The sequence below is a fragment of the Schistocerca americana genome, chromosome 8 (assembly GCF_021461395.2).
Source record: "Schistocerca americana isolate TAMUIC-IGC-003095 chromosome 8, iqSchAmer2.1, whole genome shotgun sequence".
NCBI classification, from domain to species: domain Eukaryota; kingdom Metazoa; phylum Arthropoda; class Insecta; order Orthoptera; family Acrididae; genus Schistocerca; species Schistocerca americana.
Genome location: NC_060126.1, coordinates 188,227,646 through 188,251,287, shown reverse-complemented (window position 1 = coordinate 188,251,287; position 23,642 = coordinate 188,227,646). Strand labels below are relative to the sequence as shown.

At 39.2% G+C, this 23,642-nt stretch overlaps 1 protein-coding gene across 2 annotated transcripts in view; it reads left to right on the top strand.

Moving 5' to 3' along the window:
• The window catches only part of LOC124625776 (peregrin), a 260,021-nt gene that overhangs the window by 23,338 nt on the left and 213,041 nt on the right, over positions 1–23,642 (top strand). For both annotated transcript variants that reach the window (XM_047149217.1, XM_047149216.1), the window contains exons 4-7: positions 73–250; positions 12,059–12,196; positions 15,089–15,277; positions 16,163–16,361. In XM_047149217.1, the coding sequence (XP_047005173.1) occupies positions 73–250; positions 12,059–12,196; positions 15,089–15,277; positions 16,163–16,361 (704 nt within the window). The remainder of the gene's footprint in view (positions 1–72; positions 251–12,058; positions 12,197–15,088; positions 15,278–16,162; positions 16,362–23,642) is intronic.

Sequence of the window (23,642 nt, the reverse complement as noted above, 5' to 3'; positions counted from 1 at the left end):
TTAACTTTTTTTATAGAGAACTATTTTATCCAGCAAAGAAAACATGCAACACTATGTTTTCCTGAATTACAGGTTCATTGAGCGATCAGCAGAAGAGATGGATGCGGAAGTTGAGTATGACATGGATGAAGAAGACTGTGCATGGCTTAGTATCATTAATGAGAGACGAGCAGCTGCTGGGCTTACAGATGTGCCTGTTGATACATTTGAGTTGCTAATGGATCGTTTAGAAAAGGAATCGTATTTCCAAGTGAGTTTTGTAATGCAATAGTTTTAGATTTGGTTTTGCATTATAGTATATGTTAATATAAATACAGGGTTATTACAAATGATTGAAGCGATTTCACAGCTCTACAATAACTTTATTATTTGAGATATTTTCACAATGCTTTGCACACACATACAAAAACTCAAAAAGTTTTTTTAGGCATTCACAAATGTTCGATATGTGCCCCTTTAGTGATTCGGCAGACATCAAGTCGATAATCAAGTTCCTCCCACAGTCGGCGCAGCATGTCCCCATCGATAAGTTCGAAAGCATTGTTGATGCGAGCTCGCAGTTCTGGCACGTTTCTTGGTAGAGGAGGTTTAAACACTGAATCTTTCACATCACTATGCGTGAAACTTGCCCGCACACGTTCAACCGTTTCTTCGCTCACTGCAGGCCGACCCGTTGATTTCCCCTTACAGAGGCATCCAGAAGCTTTAAACTGCACATACCATCGCCGAATGGAGTTAGCAGTTGGTGGATCTTTGTTGAACTTCGTCCTGAAGTGTTGTTGCACTGTTATGACTGACTGATGTGAGTGCATTTCAAGCACGACATACGCTTTCTCGGCTCCTGTCGCCATTTTGTCTCACTGTGCTCTCGAGCGCTCTGGCGGCAGAAAACTGAAGTGCGGCTTCAGCCGAACAAAACTTTATGAGTTTTTCTACATATCTGTAGTGTGTCGTGACCATATGTCAATGAATGGAGCTACAGTGAATTTATGAAATCGCTTCAATCATTTGTAATAGCCCTGTAATTTCTGGTGGAAATTGTCATGATATATTCATTACATAGAGAGAAAATGTCAGTTACCAGTTTTGCTTTTCTACTAGCATGTTCTTTTGCTTCTTTAAAATTCTTATGGCTGTAGCCGTACATTTTCTGCATGCCACGTATTGATGTATCACCATTTTTACACCATCAGCATCGTGTAAAATATTTAGTCACATTGTTTGAAACAAATTAAACTAGAACATTTCTTGGACTTGACAATAACGCAGTCACACCTTGGGACAAACTCTCCAACACGATGATGTTTGCTATAGCAAGAACAAACACAATTTATGGAATATAGTACTGTATAGAGCAATATGTAAGACACAGTTTGTGCATAGCACTGTACACTTTGACTGGACAACAGTAATATAGGGTACAGGATAGGCCGAACACTCGTTAGAAATCGCTTAAATAATCCTGTTTCCTTGGCGGCTCACCAGAGCGTGCCAGGGGACCAACCTATATGGCCTCTATAAGTGGGCCTCTGAACTGTATGGATAAGCAACCTCTGAAATTACGTGTGTCATGAGTGAAGGTACATCACTCCTCCCTTGTAGGGGGTGGGACAACTACAGAGATTTGTACAAACACTTAAGCACAGAAAAATTGCATGGTACAGGAAAAAATGTTTGGTACCGAAAAAAAGGCACTGTGACCAAAAAAGAAGTGGTTCTGTGAAAAAAGCACTGATCTCACAAGGCACTGAGATTATGAATCATTGAAAACACCAATGACGGTGCTGATGTCCATTTCATCACCTGATGACAGTGGCTGCTGCAGCATGTGATGGACAGGAGCCGGTGAGTAGGGGCGGGAAGGATGAGGGGGGGGGGGGGGGGATTTGGCATGCCATCTCCCCCCTCGTGAGAAGCCACAGGGCAGGATGGGGGTAACGTCCCTGTAACAACGTCCTTGTTTGAGGTTAGTGGTGGCATCTGAGATGATGGGGGCACGGGACCCAGCAGTGGAGGCAGCAGCAGTGATGTCAGTTGCAGTGAGGGATGCACCGGCAATGGCAATCAAGGAGAGGGGCAGAGAGAGGAACCAAGGACAGTGATCTACAGGCAACAACCCCCTGCGTTGTGAACCGGACCACCTGTGACTCGGGAACAAGCATTGGCAGGGGTGGAGTAGACAGTGGACCATGCAGAACAGATCCCACCATGCATGACCTCAATTAGTCCAAGTGACAAGACATCTCCCTGTGTAGGGTGCAGACAATGCACAGGTGCTGGCCCCCAGCAATGCTTGATGATGTCAGGGGCCCAGTTTTCCAGACGGGCGCACTTGGCTATAAGCATTGTGGAGCCTGCAGACGCAGCGTCTGATGCTGCAGGTGGGGGTGCGTCCATGGTTGGCGTCTGTGTAGCAGCTCCCCACCCATATACTACTATCCCGTCTCCTTCCCTGGCCCTTACAGATTGCTGCTTGCATCCAGTGTGATAGGTGCATTCCAGCCCGAGATGCTCTAGTTGAGGGTCGTGTGTGCATGACGTGCGCATGCTCGTGTATGTGAATGGTGTGTGTGTCTTACTGACGAAGGCTGTGGCCAAAAGCTGTATGTGAGTGTCTTTTAATTATGCCTATCTGCAGCTTGGCATGTCTTCTTTATGGTAAGTACCAATCTGTCTTTTCCTACATTTTTGGTATTCCTACTTGGAGTTTCCATTTTTCAATTACTAAGGAATTGTTTATGTTGCTGTATTAGTGCAATACAGTATTTTGGCGTGTCATGACAAATGTATTCTTAACAATATGAACAGTCAGGTTACAATTGCATCATTGTAGTACATTGAGCAATATTTAGACTGTTACACATGCCAGGCCTCTGATGGTTGCTGCTCATTTCCTTTAATAACACAGAAGATTGTTTAGTTGCTGACAGTTGAAGGATGAAAGGTAGTATTAATTCTCCATCCTGTTTGACTGTTTTAGCCTCTGGTGGAGGAAAAGCCAAACTTAGAGACAGCAAAATGTGTGTGGGCTGGGCAAATGTCCAAGTACTTGCAGAGTTTTTACTGCTAAAATGTATAATTTACCAATTAAAATATGGGATGGGATGATACTCCTGATATTAAGAGGTAGTAAACGTTACTTAAACGGACATATATCATTCATTGCCTTTATTACTAAGAATGAAATGAAAGGAGAGAGAAGCATGGTTTTGTTTCACTAGCATTCCAACTCGCTGTACCAAGAAAGGGTAGCTATTTCTGACAGCTGGTTATCATTTATAATGTTCTTTTTCTTTTTGCCACCTCTACTCTTCACTCTCAGTTCCCCTCTCTTGCACTCGTACAGCCCCCCCCCCCCCCCCCCCCCCCCTCTCTCTCTCTCTCTCTCTCTCTCTCTCTCTCTCTCACTCACACACACACACACACACACACACACACACACACACACACAGAGTGTAGAACAGCTGTGTAGTGATATTTGGTATAAAAAAAATTATCCTTAGGTCATCACTTTGTAACGTAACACACTTTATAATGTGTGTCAAATCTCTGAATATTATTGAAGAATGCTTATTGATAACAAAATTATACTGATTGTTGAAAATACTATGTATTACAGTTATTAAAAATTTTGCAGTAGACGGACAGAAACTATCCCAAGTAAGCCTAGAAACAAGTTTCAAGAACTAACTTTAAATGATGGATCTAGGAATATATTACAACTGCCTACCAACTGCTTCTGAAGGGGTAGTGAGAGCTGGATTAGATTAATTATAGATCGCACAAAAGAATTTAAACAGTCATTATACTCACATGCCATAAGTGAATGGAATGGAAAGAAACCCTAATAAGTGGTAAAATGCACTGTCACATACTTCACAGTAGTTTGCAGAGTTTTGATGCAGGTGTATTAAATAGCTGGTATGTGTTTCTTGATGATAAATGTGTTCTTAAATGTTAAACTGTTTTCAGTGGGGCAGGGAGTCTTTATTGTGAGATGTTGCGACATTTGAGGCAGATCATAGTTTATTGCGACTTATCAGTTGATCCTTAAAAATTCACAAATGCCCAGGCATTTTTGAGTTTTGGATATTTGCCCAGGCATTTATCCTGGCCATTTACTCCAGCTTATAAATGCTCCAGTATCTCTAGCCCAATAAATGTGACCTTGAAAAGCTCTTGGTGGTTGCAGTGCCTCTGGTGAAGAGAGATGCAGACAAAATTTTTAGTTTGCGTCCAGTGGAATAGTTTTGGACTTAAAAAAAGATTGTCATATGCTGTATATTCCAAGCAAAATAATTTGTAAAGTAAGGAAAAGTCAACTACTCACCTATAGTGGATCGACGTGTGGCTCATTGCCAAATGAAATAATTTCACATTGTCTGGACCTAAAAAAATTAGAAAACACTTTAGACATAATACTAAAGAGTCTTTATCATGTTACATATATTTCATTGTGGTAATTAGCCTTACAAATGGTGTGTTAGCTACAATGACAATTATGGTCAAACTGCTATACCCTTTTCCATGGGTTACCTTTCATACATTGGAAAACATGGGATTTCCCGAATTTGATATTTAAGAAGATACTGGTTATTGGAAACACTGTGTATTAGAGTTATTAAAATATTTGCCAGTAGACAGACAGAAACTACCCCTAAAAAGCCTAGAAACAAAGTTTGAGGAACTAACCCTAAATGATGAATCTAGGAATATAGTACAGCTCCCTACCAATTGCTTCTGAAGGGATAGTGAGGAATGGATTAGATTAATTATAGAGTGCACAGAAGAATTCAAACAGTCATTATACCCACCTTCCATAAGTGAACGGAATGCAAAGAAACCCTAGTAAGTGGTAAAATGCATTATACCTTCTGTCGCGCACTTCAGTGTTTTGCAGAGTTTCAATGCAGATGCAGATTTATGACCCTGTGGTTACCTCGCTGATTGGTTAAGTAGCATGGAATTGTTAATGCGGAGATGAATGTTGAAAACCTGACTGTGGTGACAGGCCCATCTGCTGCTTAGGCCAAGGTAAGTTTAGGTTGGAAGGTAACAGTGTGATTGTGAGTTGGCGAACCCAACATGCGTGAAAGCAAAAAATCTGGTTGTGTTGATGGACCAGTCTGTGTCATAGCTTGAGGTATACGTTAGGTTGGAAGGTAACATTTCAACATTTAGGTGTTAAATAATAATTACGCCATTTGAAACATGTTTCAAGTATTTGTCCTGAAGTATTGATTTTTATACACCATTAGTCATGTCTAGACATACTTCACAGTATAAAATTTCCCCTAAATAGGAACTGACATGTTAGTAAGGGAGCACTATATTTTTATTACATGTATGTCATTGCATATTGCTTGTTTTGTAATTTCTATCTGTAAAAGTATGCTGTATCTTGACAATGGTCTGCTATCAATATAATAATGTACACTTTATATTGTACAGTTTGTAAGTGGGGCTACAGCCAATAAACATTTAATATTTGCTTTATGTCTGTGATGTCACTTGTGTCCTCTTTGGCTACATTGAGAAGTAAATAGTTTGGAGCTGTTTGTAAATGTTAGGTTTCTAACCTGTTGTGAGTTTTCGTACTGAGTTGCTAAAATGAGACACTGAATTCATTTGGAATTTTTCTTCAGTTTGAAAGTCGAGAAGCAAATTCTAAATTGGTGCATGGCTAGTGGTTTTATTGCGAAATAGAGAATGTGTGATTTGTGCCAATCACTAATGAAGCTGGTGCTGAAGAAGAATGTGAGCAACGGTTTTATATGGTGCTCTTACATAAAAGGAAATAATCAGTAATAGAATCAATGCTCAATAAGGAAAGGTTCCTGGTTTGCATGTAGCAAACTATCAGTAACCACCATTTTACAGCTGATGTACTTTTTGGTGTTTAAATTTAACAGCAAATATATTTCTTATGAGTTGCAACATGGCAGTCAATGCATAGTTGATTAAAAGTAGTATTGTATAGAAGTTCCCTCTTTCCTGATGAGGCAACAGTTTGTTGCGAAAGCTTGAATTTTGTGTGTATGTTTGTGTTTGTTTGTGTGTCTATCGACCTGCCAGCGCTTTCGTTCGGTAAGTCACCTCATCTTTGTTTTTATATATAATTTTTCCCACGTGGAATGTTTCCTTCTATTATATTGGATTGGAATGACTCCTTACCCTCTCCCTTAAAACCCACTTCCTTTCGTCTTCCCCTCTCCTTCCCTCTTTCCTGATGAGGCAACAGTTTGTTGCGAAAGCTTGAATTTTGTGTGTATGTTTGTGTGTCTATCGACCTGCCAGCGCTTTCGTTCGGTAAGTCACCTCATCTTTGTTTTTATATATAATTTTTCCCACGTGGAATGTTTCCTTCTATTGTATTGAAGTTTGTATGTGTATGTATTTAGAGAAAATAAACTTTGTGGGAAGGATGTAATTGTGGAAACAGGTGAAACCCTGGTTTGGAGAGAAAATAATGCAGTAGGGCAAGTTGCATCATATGTGTCATAGTAGTTGCATGGTGTATCTTTCCATTTGTGGCTACCAATAAATCTTTGACTGAACCATCAAGCATGCCAATTTTAATTTTCCATTTTTCCATCTGTCTCCAGCATTGCCACAGGTTCTGAAAATCAGGGAATTTCAAATGTATCAGGGATATTTGAAAAAACATAACACTGGAAAAATCTCGTTTTTGTCTCAGTAGCATGAAATTGTTTGATTACTGAGGTGCTATGCGTCATCGCTGGCAGGCACAGCTGAGTACATGCGCTACTTCCCTACTCTTTCATTCTTTCTGTTTCTCCCCTTTCCAGCCCTCCCCTCAGCTTGCAGTCAGTGTTGCCACCACTACTTGCTGCTAGCCTAGCAGCTGCCGATGACGGGCAGGGGGGCGTAAGGAGTGGTTTGTTTGGATCTCATTCTCATAGCTTGTTGACAAAGTGGCTGGAGACAACATTTATGTGTGCATGAGTTATGTCTGAGTGATTGTGTGAATGTGTGTGTGCTATTGTTTTCTGACAAAGGCTGTGGCCAAAAACTTACTTGTGAGAGTGTGATTGTCTTTTCTGTGTGCCTGTCTGCGGCTCAGCAATCGTCTTTACAGTGAGTTGGTACCTGTCCTCATTAGTACTGATCCTCAGAGTATTTGCACAAGTTACCTGTTGCATGGATGATCACCGCAGTCTCATTTCATCGACATGGTGTCTGTGACACATGAATAGCTGGCCACATGAGTGGACTTCCACAATGGGCCACAACTGCAGGCCATTTTTGCCTGTATCTCTTAATAGATCGGGCCTGCTGATCTGAAGCCCATAGTTTCCCAATAATGTGCAGGCCCTGCGTGTTGGAGCTAGTGGGGCAGTGCAGGCTAGATCTGTCTGTGTGCGGTACATTGTGGTGGATTTTTTTGGTTTATCCTTGCATCCAGGACTGTGGTGCTCTTCAGCAGCCCAGAGGCCGCGGACGATGAATTTCATGAATTGCAACTATCTCACTGCAAGCACTTCGTACAGTGCGGCGTTTTATACACATTTTATTTATTCTAGTACGTTTTGGCACTTCGAAAGTAGTTTATATATTTGAAACTATGGACAAGAAGAAGAAAATTGTGGCAGTCGATGGCAGTTTGTACGCTATGTACTCCTGTATTTTTTGAAATAAAAGTCACACAATACTTGTAAAATAATAGACCTAACACAGTGGGTAGTAACCAACAATAAAGACGTAGTAGAACCAACATTTTATTGGCTGGGCTCTCACCTATAGTGTTGGTTTACACAACTCTTCCCCACCTTATACATTTCTTTCAAGAGGCCTACTTTTTTCTGAGGTTCTTTCTGAAAGAAAAGATATTTTAAATCTGTCTTGCAACTCCAACAAAATGCGTATTTTTGCTGCCAAATGTATTTCACTTCATTGAAATAAAATAACATGAAATGAAACATATATACCATTTTTATTGCTTTCTCCACCTAAAACAGTTCATTACAAAAGATGTTGATGTTAGTACTTAAGATTTTTGCTCACATGTTTAGAAATACAGAAGTCCTTACATTCTTTTGTCAACTTATGTATTTACTTACCCTTGAAATCTCAAAACTTGTCAGGGAAAAATTCTAAAACTTGTCTGGAAGTCAGAGAAACATCAGGGAATTTCACTTGGGGAAACTTGTGGTAACCCTGGTCTCAGTTTATGTATGAAGGACATAGTAACATTTCCTCTCTAGTTGGGATTATTTCTGTATCAGTATTGACTTGGAGATATTTTGTCTTTTTTTAAAAATTGACGAAAAAGAAAGATGTGAATAAGTAATAACAGAAGAAGAAAAATGGGACTAAAATACCCTGAAACAGTAAGATAAGACTCATAACTGATGCCTGCCAGTTGTAATGTTGATAGGGTGTTTCATGTTGTGTTTTGATATTCAAGTAAATAAAAAAGTAACATTTTGGTATCGTTAGTTTTTTAATATATATATATATATATATATATATATATATCCACGTGATTGGAGCAAATTCTGCTCACTTTTTTTTTCATTTAGTTTTCTATAGTATTCAGTGACCGGTTGTCAAATAACAACAAAACACAGCACATAGTTAACTTCAGTTTAGGTTAATTCTTAAGAGTATGAACATGTGACACAACCCCATCCCCCTACTCCTCTGGTAATTCTTATTCCGTACTTATTTCTCATGTCTCTTGGGATTGGCCCTCTTATTCTTGTTGAGCCATTCTTAACGTATTAGTGTCATTTCAGAGCGCAGTCCCATCATTTTCAGGTCATTTTTAGTGTCCTTCACTACATATTTTGATTTTTTTGATGTCAAGTACTTCTCTTGTCTTTGAGGTTTGCTGATGACATTGTAAGTCTGTCAGAAATAGCAAAGCACATTGAAGAGCAGTTGAAGGGAATGGACAGTGTCCCCTCAGTGAACATCAACAAAAACAAAACGAGGATAAAATTTGGCAGGTTAAATCAAATGGTGCTGGATGGAATTACATCAGGAAATGAGACACTAAATAGGATGACATATACTATTTGGGCAGTAAAATAATTGATGATGGCTGAATTACACAAGATATAAAATGTACACTGCAGTGGCAAAAAAAGCATTTCTGAAGAAGAAAAGTTTGGTAACATTGAGTCTAAATTTAAGTGCAAGGAAATCTTACCTGAAGGTATTTTCCTGTTGTGTAGCCTTGTACAGAAGTGAAGCGTAGACAATAAGTAGTCAGATAAGAGCATATCCTGTTCGCACAAATCTAGGCCACAACTAAACTTTTGACACAAGCTTATAGTAAAAGTAAATCTCGAATACAGAACATACTACTAAATTATCTCTGATTATGGAGTACTACTACTACTACTACTACTGCTACTGCTACTACTACTAAGTACGAGGTCTGTTTAAAAAATTCCAGAACATTCATAATTTCGTGCCAATGATGCATTGGAGCAAAATGTGGTTGGCATCCCTGCACACACATATGTGTTTAATGTGTAACTGCTGGAAGATTCATTGTGCTGTGTCTGTTAGTTATTGTTCAGTGCTGTATTGAGTAGAACATTGTGTCGCCCAGTTTGCGAATTTCGAGATGGCAGTGTTAGAGGAGCAATGGCTGGACGGAAGTTAAAGATGACCCCTTTCAAGGCCCCCTTTGGCATCTAGCGATGACGGTCATGTCAGGTATGACATGAAATTGTGCATGCCAATCGAAGACTGACTGTCAGAGAGATTGCAGAAGAATGTAACATTTCAGTTGGATAATGTCATGAAATTGTGACACAGCATCTTGGCCTGAAATGTGCTGAGATAACATACGGCTCTAGCATCGCGACAACCCACCCACACATTCATCCCTGTTGGTGTGTCACTATTGCACAAAAAATGAAAATCACTGTGCTGCCTCATCCTCCATACTCTCCAAACCTGGACTCAGTGGACTTTTTTCTTTTAATTTATTTCCAAAGTTGAAAACCCATTGAAAGGACAAAGATTTACAACAATAGACAAGATGAAAGAAAATTCACAGACAATGCTTCTCGCTATCCAGCAAGAGGTGTACCAAGACTGCCTCCAGAAGTGGAAATGGCGTTGAGAGTGGTACATCAATTGTGGAGGAGAATAAAGGAGACCATATACGATAAGTAAAAGGTAAGTGTAGAAAAATTTTGTGGATAAAGTCCTGGAATTTTTTGAACAGACCTCATACATGATTCATACACTAAATCATGCTGGCAGCCCTACATAACAATTGAACAATGTCAAGTTGCCAGCTATGCATTATACACAGAAGTACAGAAAGTGGGAAGCTGGATGTATTTTTATTTAGATGAAAAAAACATTTGTCAGTGGTGTGCAAGTGATGAGAAACTCTAAATAGTTCAAAAGTCTGTTTCCATGCCGAAGGCAAAAATGTAAATATTCAGATGCAAAAAAAGACTTGCTTGATTTTTTAGTTCAAAATAGGAAATATGGATATGCCGCTGCAACTGAAATGATCCAAATCGAATGCTGCAAAGTAACACATAAAAGAAATATTTTGATACTGGAATTTAAAGTTACGTATGGGTGGGCTCAGTGATTTGTACAACAAAATAATCTATCTGTTCATCACAGAACTACAGTTGCGCAAAAATGCCTCAAGCTTATGAAAAAAGAAAAAGGTGATATATTTCCAGCATTATGTTATCCAGCTTCAACACAAAAATTTTTATTTACATTCTCAAATAGAGAGTGCAGATGAAACACTGGTCTAATGCAGATGAAACATCAGTCTGTTTTGATATGCCGAATAGCACTACAGTAAATAATGTAGGGGGACTTAGTCTGCAAATATGTACATGTGGTACTGAAAAGCAGTGGTGCACTATGTTCTCCTTACCCAAGAACAGCTACTGTATTTGTGAAGGAAGTATAAATTGTTCTGTTATTTTCTTTGTAAGTCTCTGATGATTTACAAAAGTAATTTCAGTAACTCATAATTGTATTAATTTCAACCCACAAGATACGTGTACATCTCATTTTGAAATTGATGATTTATGATTTGGGGAGAGGAAATCCCAGCTATAGACAGCAGCAGGGTCTTTTAAGCCAAAATCTAGGGGAAAAAGAAATGTAGCCTATATTTGTGCAAATACAGTGGAAGCTTTCGATATGTGGTGCTACAGAAGAATGCTGGAGCTTAGATGGATAGATTGCATAACTAATGAGGAAGTATTGCGTAGAATTAAAGAGAAAGGAAATTTGTGGTGTAACTTGACTAAAAGAAGGAACCGGTCGATGGAGCACATCCTGAGATATCAAGGTTTCACAGATTAGGATTTGGGGGGGGGGGGGTTGTAAAAATTGTAGAGCAAGGTCGAGAGATGAATACAGTAAGCAGATCCAGAGGAATGTAGGTTGCAGTAGGTATTTGGAAATGAAGAGGCTTGAAGTGGATATAGTAGAGTGGAGAGCTGCATCAAACCTCTCTCTGAACAGAAATCCATGACAACTATTCTTGTCATGGGGTTAGGTTCAGGACACATGACATGCTTGTATCAGTATAGGTAGTTCTCTTGGAGCTTTTCCCCTATGTTTGCTACCTTAAACAAGCCTGGATGTGGTCGCTACTTACGCTCTTTTAGGGTCACTTCTGCAGATCATCAGTGTAAAATCCTTTTCTCTGGAACCCGGAATTCCTGTTTGTCACATTTGCACCTGGGTCAACATCGCCCTGCTCCTTTGGTAATCGATACTAAGTATTTATTTGAAAAAAGAATACTTTTCCTTACATGAGATGTTCTGTGCTAATTTTGTTGACAGGATGAAACAAGGTGTGTACTGTTGTAAAGCCAAAAACGAATTATGCAAAATAAATAATTAGTATTGTAAGTAAGTGGTTGCTGTTGCTATCTTTTGTATTTATTGCTGTACACCCTGTGATATGAGTGTAATTTTGTACTGTGGTGTATTTCTTTCCCAGTTTTATTTATTTTAATATTGTTTGGAGAAATTTAGAAATTGTGGAGTATAATGTTTAAATTGATCATCACTGTTATGCTTGATGCAGAGCAATGGAAAAACTGGAGAAGGTGCACCACCTGTAGTCATTGATGACGACGCTGTCTGTTGCATATGTATGGATGGTGAATGCCAGAACTCCAATGTGATACTGTTCTGTGATATGTGCAACCTCGCTGTCCATCAGGTAAAATACAAGTTAATTTTTTATGCATTGTTTAACTCTGATTTTTTTTCCTAATAGCACATGTCACACCCATGTTACTCAGCACAAGTGATCTATATCTGTGATTTTCTTTATTTGGTAACCTAAAGCAGTGAATTTTCACTTTACTAGTTTGCCCAGGTGTTACCTCAGCTACTGACTTTCTCAACTGATTACTGCACGAACGAACTAAATTGACCAGCAGCCTCTACATTAACTGGAACACCACTTGGTGTGATCACATTAGAGATTGCCCTCAATGACATACTGTATAAGTACCTACAGTTCATCATTGGTATCCAGGCCACTATGCAACAGTACAAAGCTTTGCCAGAATGATGGAAAAAAGTTGTGACTTGCCAGAATTTAATCACACATCTTTGGATTTGTATTCTAGCACACACTTAGACAATAGAAAAAACATAATTTGCATGTTAATAGATGAAACAATTATTGGTACCAACAACGGAAATTTCTAGATGGAGCAATATGCAAAATAAGGGAAAGTGACCACTTAACCTGTAATGGATCAATGCATGGAGCACAGCAACACATATAATGAAAAACAGCATTGACACCAGCTTTTGACCATTAGCTCTTTTTCCAGCAATAGCATACACATAACCACAGACACAAGCAAACACAGTGTTTGTATTTTGTTGTCTGTGAGGTTATGCATGCTATTGCTGGAAAAAGAGCTAGTGCTCAAAAGGTAGTGTGAATGCTGTTTTCTGTTATGTTTTACTGTGCTCCAAGCATTGATATGCTATAGGTGAGTGATATGTGTTTCCCTTACTTTACACTTTAAAACTTTTATTGTTTTTGGGAAGTGATTCGATTCAGAAGCCCATTTCTTCTTTTTTTCCTCTCTATATAAACTGGAAGCTACCATCATCAGTTTTCCTAAGCTACCATCATCTTCACTTAATCAGCCATTTATTGAAGATATTTAGGGGTTGGGGTGCAAGATAAATAAGACCCTTGAGAAAACTGCGTGGAGGGTGTGATATAGACTTAGAGAAGTTTGAAACTGAGAGACTTGGTGGAATTATGAAATTGAATGGGAATGAGGACAGAGGACCAGGAGGCCACAGAAATGTCGACTTTGTATGAAGGGTGAGCTCTAACTCACTTTGAGCCCTGGAAGATAGTGTGATCAACGAGTTTTCGGAGGGAAGTTCCTAACTGCCAGGATGGGGGTTACGCTTCACCCCCCTCCACCCCCACCCTTTTTTTGAGGGGGTGGAGGCAGATACAGCTGTCATAGGTTGTAAACCAGATGGCAGTGAGCTGAATAGTGTGAAGTGAATGTTAGTTGTCAGTGTGTCTCCAATTACAGTTTTTCAGTGACCAGTTAAAAGGCAGTTGTAGTTCATGAAATATATTCGCAATTGCGAGTACGAACTGCCATACACCGTATAATGGAATGACGACAATGAAAACTTTTGTGCCCGAACGGGACATGAACCCGAATTTCCCACTTATCATGAGCAGTTGCCCTACCATTTGGCTATCTGTACCAATTCATGGCCAGACCCAAACTTCCATATGTCGTGAACTATGTCTACATCCTATACTCGTACACCCCTTATGTATATTCCTGTACAGGGGAGACATTTTACTTGAAAGTTACTAGCCCAGTGTAGGCAATAAATACGATGTTGCAGTGCCTGTATTATTCCCTATTACTAAGTAATACATGCATGAAAGAACTTTACATTGTAATTTGGAATAACACAGGCACTGCAGTATCACAGTTGTAGTTCTTGCTGTGAAATTGATGGTTTGCTGTCCAAGTTGCTCTCTCTCTCTCTCTCTCTCTCTCTCTCTCTCTCTCTCTCTCTCTGTCTCTCTCTTTCTGTGTGTGTGTGTGTGTGTGTGTGTGTGTGTGTGTGTGTGTGTGTGTCTGTCTGTCTCTGACAAGACAAGATGTTCACGATGTTTCAATGAAAGGACTGGAATAATAAGCCCTCCATGGATATTTGGGACATGTTTTGCATCTGGATAATAGACCATGTGGCAATCTGTTGATAGCAAGATTGGTAAGAGGATTGACCAGGATATTTCATATGATGACCAGAAGCAAATTTCTTGGTCTGGCACAGTCATGATGTTGTTATCGTAACATTTTGTTATTCATGTTAGTATTTTCTGTGCAATAGTACAATTAAAGTGTCAACTTTATCTGTGCAATAGTTTTCTTCACATTGTATTGTATGGTAGCCACGTAGAGTTGGACTGGTTTAAATGAATAAACTGGAATATCATGTCATCCTAAATTTCTCGTTTTTGACAATTTATTGTCACCAGAAATTCATCCAAAGAGGTTCAAGCTTTATAACAAAACTTTGTGTTATAGTTGGCACTTGCCCACTCAACCATAAGAGGGAAAGGGTTTCTTCCTGTGCAAAGAATGTATAAAACTAAAAAAGCATATAGTACAATAAACTATGTAAAATGATGTCCAGTTATATTGGTGGGGAGGGATAGACGTTTGAGTCTCTTGAAACTGTGCTTCTAAAATGATGATAGTAGCACCATGCAAAAATTTGGTGTGGATTAGACGTAGTTCTCTTAATTTAGTTGGACAATACTTTCTGGCCCTCTTCTTCTTCTATTTTCAATGTTTTGTTTCTCTGTAGTTTTGTAGAAATAACTTTTGGTTTTGAAAGACAAAAGTTCCCCTTCTTTAAAATAATAATAATAATAATAATAATAATAATGGGAGAAATAAATATCTGTATACATTCAGACATTCCAAATAAACCATACTAGCAGCTTTTCTCACAATAAGTATAATCCTGTTGTTAGTATTTTTGTGTGTGGCACTGAAAGAAAAGTGACTAAAATCTTTTACTTTCTCATTTATTTTAGGATTGTTATGGAGTACCATACATTCCTGAAGGACAGTGGCTCTGCAGACGGTGTTTGCAATCTCCATCGCGAGCTGTCGATTGTGTGCTGTGCCCTAACAATGGGGGAGCATTTAAGCAGACAGATCGTGGACACTGGGCACATGTTGTCTGTGCGCTGTGGATTCCTGAAGTTCGATTTGCAAACACGGTAATTATTTGTTTTTTATGGTTTACAAAGAGGTGTTCTTTTATTGCTTCCAGTTATTTTGGTTTATGTAATAGGAAACATTGTTATTTCATGGCATTTTCCATTCTTTACATTCTCTTACCTTATGCAATGTGTTATTATTTATGGCTTCTTTGTGTGTGTGTGTGTGTGTGTGGTCAGGGAGGAGGCATGCGTGTGGGCGAGATTGTGCATGTGCATGTGAATGTGTACTTACATGTGGGTGAATGCTTGTTTGCTTGCTTAAACAGCAGAATTCCAATATTTTATCTATGAGGCACTGTTAGAAAAATCATAGTGTTGTTCAGCCCAGTGAAACAGATATGTCGGTCGCGACGTGAAATGACCAATATTGATGTTAAACTTGTGCCGCAGGGTACCCAATTAACAAATCATTATGTGAATTTCAGTAAGTGTACTTACCCTTTCTGAATTTTTAGTGCTTTGATGTTGCTGCATCTGGCAGAAATTTCTGATCATGTAACAGCCTCCAAATTGTGGTGTTGTGTCTATCATTCTCTGCACTTTCATTTAGTAGAAGGATTTAAATTTTAGATGGGATGGTCAAGCAGCACTAAAAAGTGTCATCATGATAAATCTCCTACAGAAAGCCTGAAATGAGTAGTTTGTGCAGGCAGAACAATACTGCTGTCGTCCTTATTACTTAGTACTGAAATGTATAGCTATGGTGAGAGAGGTGACTATTATAATATTTTGGGTGCAAGGATTCCCATGTCTTCGAGATAAATGACTCATGCCATTCACAAACTATTCAGCATTGATTTTTCTGCCTTTTCAACAGTAGGAAGGAAATTTATCTAGTGTAAATTATATTTGTATCCTGTACACAATGTATTTTGGTTATAGGTTTTCCTGGAACCAATTGACAGCATTGAAACAATTCCACCTGCACGATGGAAATTAACTTGTTACATCTGCAAGCAGCGTGGTGTTGGTGCATGCATCCAGTGCCACAAAACAAATTGCTATGCAGCATTTCATGTAACCTGTGCTCAACAGGCAGGCCTTTTTATGAAAATGGACACAGTACGTGACTCTAACACAGGTATTTAACTTTTATGTTGTATGCTCATTTACAATGGAGATCGTTTGAGAAGTATGTGTACTCTTCTTTTTTTTATGAAGACTGTGAAGAATGTAATATGAATATGCAGTTGTCAGTTTTATGTAGTCTAGTCACCTGTTATTTGGTGGTAACATAGGATTATATTCTCACCATTACTCAACACACAAATGTATGGTCATACCACTATCTCAGATAATAACAATTAAAGCTTTTGGAGCAACTGTAGCTGCACTCTGTGCAGCCTCCATTCTTACAACAAACTGAAAAAGTTACTCCTTAACAATTCCTTCTATTCAATAGAATAATTTCTATTTTTGTAATCTGTAAGAGACAGTAGGTAGGTAGAAGTTACAAACTCACACCTGAAACTATCTGACTAAATCAAACAGTGAAAAGTCTAGGATAGTTGGACCTTTGCATCTGGAGACAGTGGCTGTGTGTGTGTGTGTGTGTGTGTGTGTGTGTGTGTGTGTGTGTGTGAGAGAGAGAGAGAGAGGAGAGAGAGAGAGAGAGAGAGAGGGAGAGAGATTTCTATTTACAAAGAGGTAGTTTGTCTGAAAGCTGAAATAATTCTAGCAGTCTTTTTCATTGTGCCTGCCTGCAACTTAACACCACCTCTATGTGGTGTGGTTTAACTTGCCAAGACTGTTTGTAACACTCATCCAGAAGTGTGGCAGCTTTACTGGAGATTGAAGAATGTAATACTTCTCTTGCTTCATTGGAAGAAGTCACCAACTCACGTATCAGTCAAGTGGAGTAATTGCATGTAAGTGGAATCTGTGACAGTATGCAACATTTCAGTTGAACTATGTGATGTCTATTTGTGTACTCACAGGTGTTTCGTAAGCCAGTGAAATACGTCCCTGTCACATTGGATAAAAAATCTTACTTCTTTAGGGGTGCCATGTGGAGACATCTCTATGTTGACAGGATTGTGTTGTGAACCTGTAAAGTACCTCTCGGCACTAATAAAACATCCAGTGCACGATGGAATTCCATTGACTCCTGTTGTTGGCTTGGCTAGCTGGTTGCCAAGGCCGCTACAACAGCAATTTGGCCAAGGTTTCGCAGGCTAATGTGTGGCGATTTGCAGGCAAAGCTATAGTGTGTATTATGCCCCCATACTGCTAGAGCATTGTTGGTCCCACTCCGGACCACGATGACTCATTGAGCTTTACCATTTTGTCGGAAACCGTGTAGTCAGCTGATCCTGCCCTCGCTGGACAGGTAGGCTCTTGACACGAGAAAGTGCCAGCAGTGATGAGCAGAAACGGAGGCACCAGATGGCTCCCTCACCCAGCAGTGAGTGCAAGTGCATCTGCATATACAGCGCTACTCTGCAATTCAAGTGCCTGGCAGAAGGTTCATTGGACCACTTTCACAATAATTCTCTGTTATTCAACACTCGAAATTTGCAAGAAAAAAATAAAGGACCTATATCTTTCTGTGTGAGCTCTGATTTCCCCTATTTTATTATGATGATCATTTGTTTCTCCTTGTCTAGGCTGGTCTCAACAAACTATTTTCGCATTCAGAGGAGAAAGCTGGTGATTGAAGTTTCATGAGAAGATCTCGCTGCTGCGTGAAATGCCTTTGTTTTAATGGTGTACACCCCAAATCCTATATCGTGACCTTGACACTCTCTCCCCTATTTCTCAGTAATAAAAAACATGCTGCCCTTCTTTGAACTTTCATGGTGTACTTTGTTAATGCTGCCTGATAATGACCCCACACTGTGCAGCAGTACACCAAAAGAGGACAGACAAGCATAGTGTAGGCAGTCACTTTAAGAGATCTGTTGCATCCCCCAAGTGCTCTGCCAATAAAACATGTTCTTTGGTTCACCTTCCCCCATAACATTTTCTATGTTTTCTTTCCAATTTAAGTTGTCGGTAATTGTAATTTCTAGCAAAAGCTGAAATGCCCGACTCCATTTTCAAATTTTTTTTACAAGGGAAAACCCAGGAGAATTGCCCCAATTTAATCCTCATACCACTGAAAACATGACTGAAATAAGTATTGGTGTCTGTGGTGTTGAGAAACAGCTGAAATTGTTAAAATTGAACAAAGCTCCATGCCCTGATGGAATACCTGTCAGATATTATTTTGAATTTGTGGCTGAGTTAGTCCCCTCTTCAAACTATAATCTATCATTGAACCCTCGAACAAAAAACCATGCCCAGTTCTTGGAAAAAGGCACAGGTCATGCCCGTATACAAGAGGGGTAGTAGAAGTGATCCATAACACAACTATCCAGTATCCTTGACATCAATTGGTCGTAGAATCTTAGGACATATTCTGAGCTCAAACATATTGAACCGAATGACCTTCCAAATGCCATCCAGCAGGGATTTCCAAAGCATCGATCTTGCTGAAAACCAAATCACACTTTTCTCGCATGATATACTGAAAGCTTTGGGTCAGGACAAACAGGTAGATTCAGTATTTCTTGATTTCCAAAAAACATTTGACTAAATACCACACCTATGCTTATTGTCAAAAGTATTATTGTATGGGGTATCAATTGAAATTTCTGGTGGGATGGAGGACATTCTTGGTAGGGAGGACACATTATGTTATTTTGGATGGAGAGGCTTTATCAGATGTAGTAGTAACTTCGTGTGTCCCCGGGGAAGTGTGTTGGGACCCTTGCTGTTCATGATGTATATTAATGACCTTGCAGGCAATATTATTACAGGGTGTATACGCTCTGGTAAATCTGGGGAAAACCCGGGAATTTTTTCATCCAGGAGAAAATCGGGAAAAATATGGGAATTTTTTGTTGTTTTAGTTTTCAGTTAAATTTTTGTAGTTTTGATTGGTAAGAACTGATACTTTAACAAAGAATTTTACTTTAGCTTGTTACTGCAATATAATACTGCAGCAATAAAACGTAAATGAGAAAAAAAACTTAAGTTGGAAAGGAAATGTGTCATTTACAGCAACAAAGCACAGTGCACACACAAGCATCTGGCAACAGCAAAATGTGTGGAAGCCTTTAGGACGAACATATGGGATACCTATGTCATCGTGGCTTCGCAGGCACGGTAAGCCATTTTCTGGCGCTCTACTGCTGAAACGAAATCTCAACAGGTCGCCGGAAAATATTGCAATTAGTTGTTTGAAAAGCGTTACTTTCAAAATACATTTAATTTTATGCAATATGAGTTATTTTCGTGTGCGAACATGCTTTGAGTTTCTTAAATCACAGAGCGTTTGGTTTTCATTTAAACCTTAACACTTTGAGGGCCAGCCACTTAGAAGAATTTAGAGCCCAGAAGACCAGACATTTACATCATTACTTAAAATTTTACTGGTGTTTTTGTGTGATATTTATCGAAGTGTAACACCTGCTAAAAAGACAAATATTATATGTTGAACCTTAGCTTTTCTTGTAGGTAATCTATGTACATTAATTTAAACCATTAACTTTTCCTTGTGTGTTCACACTGCTTAACAGTGATGTTGCTACAGGCTGACTACATCACGTGTCCTATGCTCTGAATCACTACTTTTACATGCGACACATCTTCTGTAAGACGAAAACCGAGTTTCAGAAACAGTTTTTTGCTGTCGTGTTTACATGTTAAGGTCTGAAGCGGATTTGCTAGCCCAGTTAATTATGGCACCTGGAAAACAGCAGATATAGTTTATGATTCAGTCAGGACAATCACTATGTCTCTTCAGTTAGACTAGATGTAAACAGCTTCAGTCTAATATTTCTACTTATCCTTCATTGTATGAAAAGCCACTCCATCAATATTAGCCGAAATTTTTAAAAACAGACAGCCCAGGCATGCTTCAATACCGATTGCGAAACTGAAAAAAAGGCAAACAGAAGCAGATTCCCAAAATCGATTTTGAAGTGATTACATGACTACCCAGGAGCGGTATTGGGTGATCGATTTGCAAAATCAGGTTTTTGGAGCCCCATGTAAACGCAGTGAATAATTACTATCATCGGCTGGCGAGATCACATGACATGAGCTATGATGGGTTTACAAAAGTGCATGGCAATCTCGATTTCAATGCTTCGGAAATTAACATTCTGTGTTTGAAGAAAGTTGACTATATACAGTGTGTACATAAAGTCCGGGAACACTTTCAATTATTTATTGCACAAGAACTAAATGTTGTACAGATGTCATACATCATGAAGAGAAACTCTGAAAGTTTTTTTTTTTTTTTTTTTTTAATTCAGTATGCAAACCATGAGTGACCTGGCAGACGTCAATACGGTAATCAAATTCTTGCCGTACCCGTCCCAGCACGGCATCGGCGACTGTGGCAGTTGCTTACCGTATTCTCTCCCAGAGCTCTGCTACATCGTGTGGTAGAGGTGGTACATAAACCAGACTTGTAATGTTTCCCCACAGAAAAAAAGTCACACAGAGTGAGATCTGGGGATCGGGGAGGTCATTTCATGAAACAACTGTCCCCTTCTGTAGCATGCCTGATCCATCGATACGGCAGCTTCGTGTTCAGGTACCCACGAACTTACCAAACTACGCTGTGGTGGTATACATGAAAACAAACTTTCATGGTTTCTCTTCAAAATGACATATATACGATATCTGCACAATGTTTGGTTCTTGTGCAATAAATAATTGAAAGTGTTCCGGACTTTATGTACACCCTGTACTTTCGTAATACAAAAATATGCGGCGTACATGTTGCTGTAAATGAAAGATCTTCCAAAACGCATTTTTTTCTGGCGATTTGTTTCGTAAAGTGGTGGGAGGCTCTACGCTGGTGTATAAAATCTTAACCATTTGAAGGACTGATAAGTTTTACGACCCCAAGGGAAAGTATACTGTCACTTAACACTGAAAAAGCGTATTTTCACCAGGGAGAAAGTTTATTTTTTAACCGGGAAATCCAGGAAAAACCTGGGAATTTTTTTTCTTTGTCCTCTTATACACCCATACCATACCACGTATACACCCATACCATATAGGACTAACAGGGGATATTAAATGTAGACAGAGAAGGGCAGCATGAATGGTCACAGGTTTGTTTAATCCATCAGAGAGTCACAGAGATACTGAAGGAACTGAACCGGAAACCTATCGAAGATAGAGGCAGACTATCCCGAGAAAGTCTATTAACAAAGTTTTGAGAATGGGCTTTAAATGATTACTGTAGGAATATACCACAACCCCCTACATATTACTCACATAGGGGTGACTGCGCGAATAAGATTAGAATAATTACTGCACACACAGAGGCATTCAAATGATCATTTGTTCCATGCTCCATACATGAGTGGAACAGGAAAAAACCCTAGCAACCGGTACAATAGCACATACTCTCTGCCATGCGCCTCATGGTGGTTTGTAGAATATAGATGTAATGTAGATGCTTTTAGATTTGATTGATTTTTTGTGCAACCAAAGTTTAACGGATTCCTTTAGCACTTACATGGATGACCTCACACTTGTTATTTGGGGTCTGTTGCCAATTTTCGCACCATCCAAATATCTTATCCAAATCATTTTGCAATTGGTTTTATTCTTCTGATGACTTTGTGAGTCAATAAACATCATCATCTGCAGACAACCTAAGACTGCTGCTCAGAGTGTCTGCTAAATTGTTTATAAAGGTAAGGAACAGCAGAGGGCCTATTGGGGAATGCCAGAAATCACTGCTGTTTTACTCAATGACTTTCTGTCAGTTACTATGAAGTATGCTCTGATGGGAAACGATGAATCCAGTCGCATACCTGAGACAATATTCAATAAGCACGCAATTTGATTACAAGCCACTTGTGAGGTACGGTGTCAACAGCATTTGGGAAATATAGAAATACGAAATCAGTTTGAAATCCATTGTTGATTTCAAATTGATTCTGTATTTCTAGATGATGATGTCAGTGTGATAAGCACCATGAGATGTACTAGTGTTGGAAGACCTTCAGTCTCCCCATCAACGATGTGGTAGGCAGCAACCAGTGTGAAGTCTCATGAGTGGAGGTTATGGTTACTTGAAAGTTGTCATCTCGGGGGATGGCAAGCAGCTTATTCATGAGAAGTGCTGGAACATTTAACACATGAATGTTACTGCACTGTAACAGTTATTGAATCGAGTGCTTCGGTTCAAACAAAGTTGATCCTAATTCAGATCTGAAGTATTTATGGAGCCGGAGGTACTGGCATGAGGTTCTGTTCACAATCACCAAATATAGCCCAGTTCTGTACTAGAGGTCAATGGCTCTCATACCACTGTGTTTATTTAACAATTTGTATGTGGCTCTTTAACTTCACTGTCAAGTCTCTAAAACATGTTATTGCGTCTGAGGTAATGCTTGTTGCTTCATGTAACAAGAGCTAATGGCTGACTTTTCCTGTATATGTAACGTGTGCCTAGCAATTGGTGCTGATGTAGCAATGTGTGCTCATGTATGCAACCAACTTGCGATGTTGTTTGTTTCTTTCTGCTGCATAGCTATGTCACCACCTCTGCCTGTTGTTACCTGTGACTGTGTTTGCGTGAACTTCAGAAAAATTTTAGTATTTTTCCCCTTTTCTACAGGGAATTTTAATTCCTTCCCTTTTCTACAGTTCCTTCTAGTGTAATATGAGTTGTGGCATTAATTATCACATCCGAATGTGTATGACCAATCATAGTTCTCTTGAAGAAAAATGGTCACTACACACTTATAGGAAATGGCATGAAATATGTTTACTTCTGGCCTTTTTCACTCCCCCAATGACGTTGTTACAGTTTTTGTACTTCTGCGTTAAGGCATCATACTTGTTTAATTTTTGAATAAATACAATATTGATTTAAATAACACACAGAGTGAAGGTAACCACTAATACATAGTTGAGGCATTGTGTGGTCAAACAAGACTGGCAATGTTGCTAAGTTCTTGGACAGTGACCTTCAGAGATAACTAATACAGAACACATACCTCCAGCATTTCCCCATTCTCTTAAATACTGCCCATGTAGTTTTCACAAAATAAATGACGCTATATTTTATCATTATACTGCTGTTAAAGTTTGTATTTCATCCACTTCAATTGCTTCTGTGGTAATATTCTGCATATACATCTATACCCTGCAAACCACTGTGAAGTGCATGGCAGAGGGCACATCCCATTGTACCAGTTATTAGGGTTTCTTCTCATTCCATTCAAATACAGAGTGTGAGAAGAGTGATTGTACCAGTGCCTGTGTGTGTGCTGTAATTAATCTGATGATCTCCTCACGATCCCTTTGTGAGCAATAAGCAGGGGTCATACTATATTCCTAAAGT